Raw genomic sequence first — 11,126 nt, 5'->3', positions numbered from 1 at the left:
TTGAAAGATTTATGTGTTTTATGCTCATAGCTCTACGTCTGTTGAATAATTTATACGCTGAATGGTCTATTTTAGGGTTGTAATACAAGTCAACCTTACTCAACACTACAGGTCAGTGACGCAACACTAATGTCACAGCTGTATTGTTTGTGTCCAAAATGGCACCCTAAAAGCATTACCAAATGGCACCCTATTCCCTTTATAGTGCACTACTTTTGACCAGAGCCTCATGGGTCCCGGTCAAATTAGTACACTTTAAAGGGAATAGGGTTCCAGTTGAGACTCACACCTTTGTGGCCTGCTATTGGTGGTTCTTACTGTATTAAGGCCTGTTATTGGTGGTTCTTATTGTATTAAGGCCTCCTATTGGTGGTTCTTACTGTAATAAGACCTCCTATTGGTGGTTCTTACTGTAATAAGACCTCCTATTGGTGGTTCTTACTGTAATAAGACCTCCTATTGGTGGTTCTTACTGTAATAAGACCTCCTATTGGTGGTTCTTACTGTAATAAGACCTCCTATTGGTGGTTCTTACTGTAATAAGACCTCCTATTGGTGGTTCTTACTGTAATAAGACATCCTATTGGTGGTTCTTACTGTATTAAGGCCTCCTATTGGTGGTTCTTACTGATAAGAGCAATTTATACAGTTAATAAGGATGTTTAAAAAAAAAAAGTAAAACAGACACTTCTTTAACATCGACACTTTATTGTATCAAATAAATTATGTTAGGGCTCTATTCCATCTGCATCGCTGAAGCATTACAGATTGCGGATAGAAATGTAAAGGTGATTCCCGATTAAGCCGACATACCGTATGCAGTGTTTCTGGTTGAATGCAGTCTCCCCTAACGTGGGAACATTGCCTTTAAATTTCAATCACGCTGCAACGTTGAATCTCCGACATACAGATTGAATAGAGCCATTAGATTACACATGTAATCATTATCAATTCAAACAAAATAAAGTTTACCCAAAATGCTGATATAGATTTATTTGTTTTATAGACCATCATTTATAACTGAGAAAATAAAAGAAATACAGTATAATGTATGTTTCCATCCAAAAAAATTTAAGAAATGTGTTCATTAGTGTTCAGTGCTAAATAATTGGAAAACCAATCTCTCTGTAGACATTATAATTCTGTAGACATCTTTAATTTGCACGTGGTTCATTTGCTGTGTACTATACATATAGAACATGGAATAAAGATCCAGTCTATAATCAAAAGGACATGATGACACTGAACAGTAGCTGTCAACAGCTCAATACAGGTGTAGAATCTTAATTTAAGCCAGTTTGCTAAATGTGAAATATTATTAATATAATTAATTGTCATATTTTGTAGGGGTTGATACACTTTTCGTGAGGAAAAATCAAGTCTAAAATCTCAAAGTGGAAATTACAAACTTCAGAAGCCTTTTGAATCCTCAAATACAAGTTTTACATGTCCTGCAATGCAGGAAAGATCTCCTGCAACAGGGTGATCAAATTAAAATTATACATCTGTAGTTTAAAATGTCACCCAATCATGGGCCTAATGCCACATCAGAGTATGGGATCAATCCTGTAGAAAATAAATATAATTCCTAAAGATAAAATAAGTTACATACGTTTCTGGATGTTGTTATTGTATATACATTAAATACTGAACAACAAACAAAAAACTGTGTATGTACTGGGTTTAGCACAGTACTAAGGGGGTGTACAGTAAAAGTCGTGCCATGCATGAGTGGTATGTCAGTAGTCAATGTTGTTTAAGTTTAGAAGGTCAAAGTTCAGCCAGAGTCCTTCTGTCCAATGGAAGGTCCCTTATCTGTCATTTTAGACTTCAGAGATTCACATGGGACAGAGACTGATCTCAATTCCAAATTGTATCAGAGACGATTCCCTGGGTGCATCCTAAATGGCACCCTATTCCCTATATAGTGCACTACTTTTTACTAGTGCCCTATGGGTCCTGGTCAAAGTAGGGCACTCTATAGGGAATAGGGTGTCATTTGTGAGGCAGCTTCTGACTGCCCCGTGACTCATAAAAATAGACATCCTGTTATGTTGTTGTTGTTGTTTAAGATCTCTGTTAGCCAACCAAGACTACGGCTCGTTTTTCACGAGTCCAGGACAGAATGTCTAAAACATTAAAGCAATCTTATAAATATCTTAGTTATATTAATTAACAATTAATAAACCAATTAACAATTACAACAATGAACAATATTTTTGATTCATGAGTTTTACGCAGCAGGCATATTAGACATGGGAGTGGTAGGCTGCTGCAGTTTGTGTATACAACAAAAAAAACACTTTGCATGAAATATAGCCAAATACATATATCCTGTCCGGGTTTGCAACTTCATGTTAGAGAATGTTTTACTCATTCCAGGGTTTGCCAAGAGAGTGCAAAGCTGTCAAGGCAAAGGGTGGCTACTTTGAAGAATCTCAAATATAAAATATATTTAGATTTTGTTTAACACTTTTTTTGTTTAATACATGATTCCAAATGTGTTATTTCATAGTTGTGATGTCTTCACTATTAATCTACAGTCTAGAAAATAGTCAAAATAAAGAAAAACCCTGGAATGAGTAGGTGTGTCAATACTTTTGACTGGTACTGTAGGATTTTGGACCTAATGTAAGTAGCTACATTGTCGTTTCCACCTGCATGGTATAAGGCCCGGCCAGACGGATACCCTGATAGCTCCTTTATCTACAGAAAGGGTTCTATTCCATCCGTAGCGATGAAGATCCGCTTTATAGCACCATTGTAAGGACAGACGCTGGGAGACGAGAAGCAAGTACAGGGACTGAACATTTAATAAGCAACGGACATGAAACAGAACACGGACAGCGTCTGGACGGGACAAATAATGACATTAATAATGCTGACATGGGGGAACAAACTGAGGAACAGACAGATACAGAGGAGGCAATCAACAAAGTGATGGAGTCCAGGTGAGTCCAATGAGCGCTGATGCGCGTAATGATGGTGACAGGTGTGCGTAATGATGGTGACAGGTGTGTGTAATAATGGGTAGCCTGGCGCCGTCGAGCGCCAGAGAGGGAGAGCGGGAGCAGGCGTGACAACCATTGACAATTAAAGGCAATGTTCCCGTGGTCGCAGAGACTGCATTCACGGTAAACACTGCACATGTTGGCTCAATCAGAAAGTACCTTTACACAGTGGTGAACAAACTGCCCAATTGTCATACTTGAGTAGAAGTAAAAATACATTAATAGAAAATGACTCAAGTAAAAGTGAAAGTCACCCAGTAAAATACTACTTAAGTAAAAGTCTAAAAGTATTTGGTTTTAAATATACTTAAGTATCAAAAGTAAATGTAATTGATAATATATATATAAATTATTTCACATTCTTTATATTAAGCTAACCAGACAGCACAATAATATATATATTTTTTACAGATAGCCAGGGGCACACTCCGACACTCGAACATCATTTACAAACAAAGCATTTGTGTTTAGTGAGTCCGCCAGATCAGAGGCAGTAGGGATGACCAGGGATGTTTTCTTGATAAGTGTGTAAATCGGATCGTTTTCCTGTCCTAGTCAGCATTCAAAATGTAATGAGTACTTCTAGGTGTCAGGGAAAATGTATGGAGTAAAAAGTACATGATTTTCATTAGGAATGTAGTGGAGTAAAAGTAAAAGTTGTCAAAAATATATATAGTAAAGTACAGTACAGATACCCCCAAAAACTCTTAAGTAGTATTTTACACCAATGAATTTGCATTTTAATGCGGATCTTCCGCGATACCTCTGTGATACAGATTGAATTCAGCCGTAAGTCTGTCAAAAGGATGGTCAGTCATTGTCTGTCTGTCTCTCTGTCTGTCTGTCTGTCTGTCTGTCTGTCTGTCTGTCTGTCTGTCTGTCTGTCTGTCTGTCTGTCTGTCTGTCTGTCTGTCTGTCTGTCTGTCTGTCTGTCTGTCTGTCTGTCTGTCTGTCTGTCTGTCTGTCTGTCTGTCCACATGCCAGGTTGCTGTGGAGGCTGTTCTACGGTTCTACTTGTCTTGTTTTGCCTGGCTGCGTTTCTTCGTTTTCTTCTCTGCCAGTGGACTCGCTGTGGACGCAGCTGTTGTGTCTGCAGCTGACATATTGGACACGTACGCACACACACAGGGAGAGAGAGAGAGAGATCGATCAGTAAGATAAGGCTAGATTTTTTGTATACTTAGCACTCGTCTATATCCTGTACACTGATGAATAGCTGGTTCCTGAAGATAGTGGACGACTCTGTAATAGTTAGTCTCCTTAATGCCGATGAAACTGCCCATGGATCTGTTGTTGATGACGTTGTACGTTGCTGTGACAGTGCATTCTTATCACAGAATTGTTTTCAGGCGTCAACCTTTTACCCCTCAGAACACTGTCATCAAGGACCAGCTGGTAGACACTGTAGATTCCAAGTATCTTGGCACAATAATTGATAATAAATTGAACTTTGAGTGTAACACTGACATGTTGTGTAAGAAGGGCCAGCATAAACGTTGTTCCTGGTAGACCGGACCTTGATGACAATTATTTTAAAGTCGTACAAAGATTCTGTCTTAACATTTTCTTTGATTTGCTGGTACGGCGACATTGGTGTCAAATCTAAAAATATACTAGCTGGAATAGTGAAGGTGAGATCAGAGTCTGTCTGACCTGTCTGACCATCCTGTCTGACTGAGCCCAGCACCGACACCATGAGTTCCATCCTGTCTGACTGAGCCCAGCACCTACACCATGAGTTCCATCCTGTCTGACTGAGTCCAGCACCTACACCATGAGCTCCATCCTGTCTGACTGAGCCCAGCACCTACACCATGAGCTCCATCCTGTCTGACTGAGCCCAGCACCTACACCATGAGCTCCATCCTGTCTGACTGAGCCCAGCACCTACACCATGAGCTCCATCCTGTCTGACTGAGCCCAGCACCTACACCATGAGCTCCATCCTGTCTGACTGAGCCCAGCACCTACACCATGAGCTCCATCCTGTCTCACTGTGCCCAGTCCCTGCACTATGAGTTCATCCTGTCTCACTGTGCCCAGTCCCTACACCTTTGAGTTCCATCCTGTCTGACTGAGCCCAGTCCCTGCACTATGAGTTCCATCCCAGTCCCTGCACTATGAGTTCCATCCTGTCTGACTGTGCCCCTACAGCATGAGTTCCATCCTGTCTGACTGTGCCCCTACAGCATGAGTTCCATCCTGTCTGACTGTGCCCCTACAGCATGAGTTCCATCCTGTCTGACTGTGCCCCTACAGCATGAGTTCCATCCTGTCTGACTGTTCCCCTACACCACGAGTTCCATCCTGTCTGACTGTTCCCCTACACCATAAGTTCCATCCTGTCTGACTGTTCCCCTACACCATGAGTTCCAGATCCTAGCCACTGGCTCCATGTTGAGATTCCCCACTGTTAAGACTAACAAATGCAGGCACTCCTTCACCACTATGGCCATTTACCTTGTAAATACAGGGAAGAGAAAAAGCAGTTAAAGGGATGATGATGATGATGATGATGATGATGATGATGATGGTAATATGTTGTTGATGCTGCTGCTAATATGGACCACTGGTAGGCTTACTGTGCATAGTAGTATTGAAGGCTGTCAGCCCTAGGACTTGATGGACTAGCTCATTGTATTCCACTAGGACTTGATGGACTAGCTCATTGTATTCCACTAGGACTTGATGGACTAGCTCATTGTATTCCACTAGGACTTGATGGACTAGCTCATTGTATTCACTATAACTTGGACTAGCTCATTGTATTCCACTAGGACTTGATGGACTAGCTCATTGTATTCACTAGGACTTGATGGACTAGCTCATTGTATTCCACTAGGACTTGATGGACTAGCTCATTGTATTCCACTAGGACTTTATGGACTAGCTCATTGTATTCCACTAGGACTTTATGGACTAGCTCATTGTATTCCACTAGGACTTGATGGACTAGCTCATTGTATTCCACTAGGACTTGATGGACTAGCTCATTGTATTCCACTAGGACTGCATTATGATCCATGCGGATTTTATGTCATTTTTATGCTCCTTTTCTGCAAAACCAATTGCCCTCTGGGACAAATAAAGTTGAACGTGAGATCTTGTCATCTTTTTCCCTACAGTATTTCTTTAAACTTTTTTTAATTTCAAAATCTCTTCAAAACGTTGATGTACGTTCAATGGTACAGTCGGCATGCAGTATTTTATCATACAAAAACATTCCCAATGGCAACACATTACTGCAGGCGTATCGCAGAATGTTGCTGTGCTCTGAAACCAAAGCATGTGATCAAATCACTATCACAGATGTTTGCTCCATTAATATGCAAAATGAAGCCACATATAGTTTAATATAAATAAATAAATACAAATAAACACTGTCTGGTCTGAATTCTAAAGGATTCCATCGAATGATCATTGATGGTTTCAAAGAGATTAGGAGAGTGTCTCGTCTGCCACGGCTGCTGTGATTCAACCTACCTGCTAGTGTGTGTTGTTGTGACAATGATGTTGCTGCCATGGGAACGGTGGAGCATCCCACTTCCTCCTCAGAGACAGGGCACTCATGCCCCCCTGTAGCTTCTGATAGACTGTTCCGCGAAAACTCTGCTGCAAACACAGAAAATGTCATTTATTAAAATAGAATGGCACTGACTGTTTAAATGCTCAAATTCATGTATTCCAAATTCCAAAGATCTGACCCCATCCAGACACAGCAGGGACAACTCTATCTAGATCTGACTCCATTCAGACACAGCAGGGACACCTCTATCTAGTAGATCTGACTCCATCCAGACACAGACACAGCAGGGACACCTCTATCTAGTAGATCTGACTCCATCCAGACACAGACACAGCAGGGACACCTCTATCTAGTAGATCTGACTCCATCCAGACACAGACACAGCAGGGACACCTCTATCTAGTAGATCTGACTCCATCCAGACACAGACACAGCAGGGACACCTCTATCTAGTAGATCTGACTCCATCCAGACACAGACACGGCAGGGACACCTCTATCTAGTAGATCTGACTCCATCCAGACACAGACACAGCAGGGACACCTCTATCTAGTAGATCTGACTCCATCTAGACACAGCAGGGACACCTCTATCTAGTAGACCTGACTCCATCCAGACACAGACACAGCAGGGACACCTCTATCTAGTAGACCTGACTCCATCCAGACACAGACACAGCAGGGACACCTCTATCTAGTAGATCTGACTCCATCCAGACACAGACACAGCAGGGACAACTCTATCTAGTAGATCTGACTCCATCCAGACACAGCAGGGACACCTCTATCTAGTAGATCTGACTCCATCCAGACACAGACACAGCAGGGACACCTCTATCCTGTAGATCTGACTCCATCCAGACACAGCAGGGACACCTCTATCTAGTAGATCTGACTCCATCCAGACACAGCAGGGACACCTCTATCTAGTAGATCTGACTCCATCCAGACACAGCAGGGACACCTCTATCTAGTAGATCTGACTCCATCCAGACACAGACACAGCAGGGACACCTCTATCTAGTAGATCTGACTCCATCCAGACACAGCAGGGACAACTCTATCTAGTAGATCTGACTCCATCCAGACACAGACACAGCAGGGACACCTCTATCTAGTAGATCTGACTCCATCCAGACACAGACACAGCAGGGACACCTCTATCTAGTAGATCTGACTCCATCCAGACACAGACACAGCAGGGACACCTCTATCTAGTAGATCTGACTCCATCCAGACACAGACACAGCAGGGACACCTCTATCTAGTAGATCTGACTCCATCCAGACACAGACACAGCAGGGACACCTCTATCTAGTAGATCTGACTCCATCCAGACACAGACACAGCAGGGACACCTCTATCTAGTAGATCTGACTCCATCCAGACACAGACACAGCAGGGACACCTCTATCTAGTAGATCTGACTCCATCCAGACACAGCAGGGACACCTCTATCTAGTAGATCTGACTCCATCCAGACACAGACACAGCAGGGACACCTCTATCTAGTAGATCTGACTCCATCCAGACACAGCAGGGACACCTCTATCTAGTAGATCTGACTCCATCCAGACACAGCAGGGACACCTCTATCTAGTAGATCTGACTCCATCCAGACACAGCAGAGACAACTCCTATCTAGTAGATCTGACTCCATCCAGACACAGCAGGGACACCTCTATCTAGTAGATCTGACTCCATCCAGACACAGCAGGGACACCTCTATCTAGTAGATCTGACTCCATCCAGACACAGACACAGCAGGGACAACTCTATCTAGTAGATCTGACTCCATCCAGACACAGCAGGGACACCTCTATCTAGTAGATCTGACTCCATCCAGACACAGCAGGGACACCTCTATCTAGTAGATCTGACTCCATCCAGACACAGCAGGGACACCTCTATCTAGTAGATCTGACTCCATCCAGACACAGCAGGGACACCTCTATCTAGTAGATCTGACTCCATCCAGACACAGCAGGGACACCTCTATCTAGTAGATCTGACTCCATCCAGACACAGCAGGGACACCTCTATCTAGTAGATCTGACTCCATCCAGACACAGCAGGGACACCTCTATCTAGTAGATCTGACTCCATCCAGACACAGACACAGCAGGGACACCTCTATCTAGTAGATCTGACTCCATCCAGACACAGACACAGCAGGGACACCTCTATCTAGTAGACCTGACTCCATCCAGACACAGACACAGCAGGGACACCTCTATCTAGTAGATCTGACTCCATACAGACACAGCAGGGACACCTCTATCTAGTAGACCTGACTCCATCCAGACACAGCAGGGACACCTCTATCTAGTAGATCTGACTCCATCCAGACACAGCAGGGACACCTCTATCTAGTAGATCTGACTCCATCCAGACACAGCAGGGAAACCTCTATCTAGTAGATCTGACTCCATCCAGACACAGACACAGCAGGGACACCTCTATCTAGTAGATCTGACTCCATCCAGACACAGACACAGCAGGGACACCTCTATCTAGTAGATCTGACTCCATCCAGACACAGCAGGGACACCTCTATCTAGTAGATCTGACTCCATCCAGACACAGACACAGCAGGGACACCTCTATCTAGTAGATCTGACTCCATCCAGACACAGCAGGGACACCTCTATCTAGTAGATCTGACTCCATCCAGACACAGACACAGCAGGGACACCTCTATATAGTAGATCTGACTCCATCCAGACACAGCAGGGACACCTCTATCTAGTAGATCTGACTCCATCCAGACACAGACACAGCAGGGACACCTCTATCTAGTAGATCTGACTCCATCCAGACACAGACACAGCAGGGACACCTCTATCTAGTAGATCTGACTCCATCCAGACACAGACACAGCAGGGACACCTCTATCTAGTAGACCTGACTCCATCCAGACACAGACACAGCAGGGACACCTCTATCTAGTAGATCTGACTCCATCCAGACACAGACACAGCAGGGACACCTCTATCTAGTAGACCTGACTCCATCCAGACACAGCAGGGACACCTCTATCTAGTAGATCTGACTCCATCCAGACACAGCAGGGACACCTCTATCTAGTAGATCTGACTCCATCCAGACACAGCAGGGACACCTCTATCTAGTAGATCTGACTCCATCCAGACACAGACACAGCAGGGACACCTCTATCTAGTAGATCTGACTCCATTCAGACACAGCAGGGACACCTCTATCTAGTAGATCTGACTCCATCCAGACACAGACACAGCAGGGACACCTCTATCCTGTAGATCTGACTCCATCCAGACACAGACACAGCAGGGACACCTCTATCTAGTAGATCTGACTCCATCCAGACACAGACACAGCAGGGACACCTCTATCTAGTAGATCTGACTCCATCTAGACACAGACACAGCAGGGACACCTCTATCTAGTAGATCTGACTCCTTCCAGACATAACAGGGACACCTCTATCTAGTAGATCTGACTCCATCCAGACACAGACACAGCAGGGACACCTCTATCTAGTAGATCTGACTCCATCCAGACACAGACACAGCAGGGACAACTATATCTAGTAGATCTGACTCCATCCAGACACAGACACAGCAGGGACACCTCTATCTAGTAGATCTGACTCCATCCAGACACAGCAGGGACACCTCTATCTAGTAGATCTGACTCCATCCAGACACAGCAGGGACACCTCTATCTAGTAGATCTGACTCCATCCAGACACAGCAGGGACACCTCTATCTAGTAGATCTGACTCCATCCAGACACAGCAGAGTCAACTCCTATCTATTAGATCTGACTCCATCCAGACACAGCAGGGACACCTCTATCTAGTAGATCTGACTCCATCCAGACACAGCAGGGACACCTCTATCTAGTAGATCTGACTCCATCCAGACACAGACACAGCAGGGACAACTCTATCTAGTAGATCTGACTCCATCCAGACACAGCAGGGACACCTCTATCTAGTAGATCTGACTCCATCCAGACACAGCAGGGACACCTCTATCTAGTAGATCTGACTCCATCCAGACACAGCAGGGACACCTCTATCTAGTAGATCTGACTCCATCCAGACACAGCAGGGACACCTCTATCTAGTAGATCTGACTCCATCCAGACACAGCAGGGACACCTCTATCTAGTAGATCTGACTCCATCCAGACACAGACACAGCAGGGACAACTCTATCTAGTAGATCTGACTCCATCCAGACACAGCAGGGACACCTCTATCTAGTAGATCTGACTCCATCCAGACACAGCAGGGACACCTCTATCTAGTAGATCTGACTCCATCCAGACACAGCAGGGACACCTCTATCTAGTAGATCTGACTCCATCCAGACACAGCAGGGACACCTCTATCTAGTAGATCTGACTCCATCCAGACACAGCAGGGACACCTCTATCTAGTAGATCTGACTCCATCCAGACACAGCAGGGACACCTCTATCTAGTAGATCTGACTCCATCCAGACACAGCAGGGACACCTCTATCTAGTAGATCTGACTCCATCCAGACACAGACACAGCAGGGACACCTCTATCTAGTAGATCTGACTCCATCCAGACACAGACA

General features: G+C 44.2%; 1 protein-coding gene across 3 annotated transcripts in view; it reads right to left on the bottom strand.

Annotated features, from left to right (window-relative positions):
- Positions 1–672: 672 nt before the first annotated feature.
- The window catches only part of LOC139553466 (protein phosphatase 1 regulatory subunit 1A-like), a 71,637-nt gene continuing 61,183 nt past the window's right edge, over positions 673–11,126 (bottom strand). Inside the window, exons 7-8 of one of the 3 annotated variants that reach the window (XM_071365830.1) lie at positions 6,495–6,623; positions 673–4,101 (exon numbers count right to left, since the gene is read on the bottom strand). In XM_071365830.1, coding sequence (XP_071221931.1) covers positions 4,022–4,101; positions 6,495–6,623 — 209 coding nt within the window. In that variant the 3' untranslated portion in view covers positions 673–4,021. Of the gene's footprint in view, positions 4,108–6,494; positions 6,624–11,126 lie in introns of all 3 variants that reach the window. The other 2 variants (XM_071365821.1, XM_071365813.1) reach the window with 2 other exon arrangements.

The sequence above is a fragment of the Salvelinus alpinus genome, chromosome 2 (assembly GCF_045679555.1).
Source record: "Salvelinus alpinus chromosome 2, SLU_Salpinus.1, whole genome shotgun sequence".
Classification (NCBI taxonomy): Eukaryota; Metazoa; Chordata; class Actinopteri; order Salmoniformes; family Salmonidae; genus Salvelinus; species Salvelinus alpinus.
This window is presented reverse-complemented; position numbering and strand designations above follow the sequence as displayed.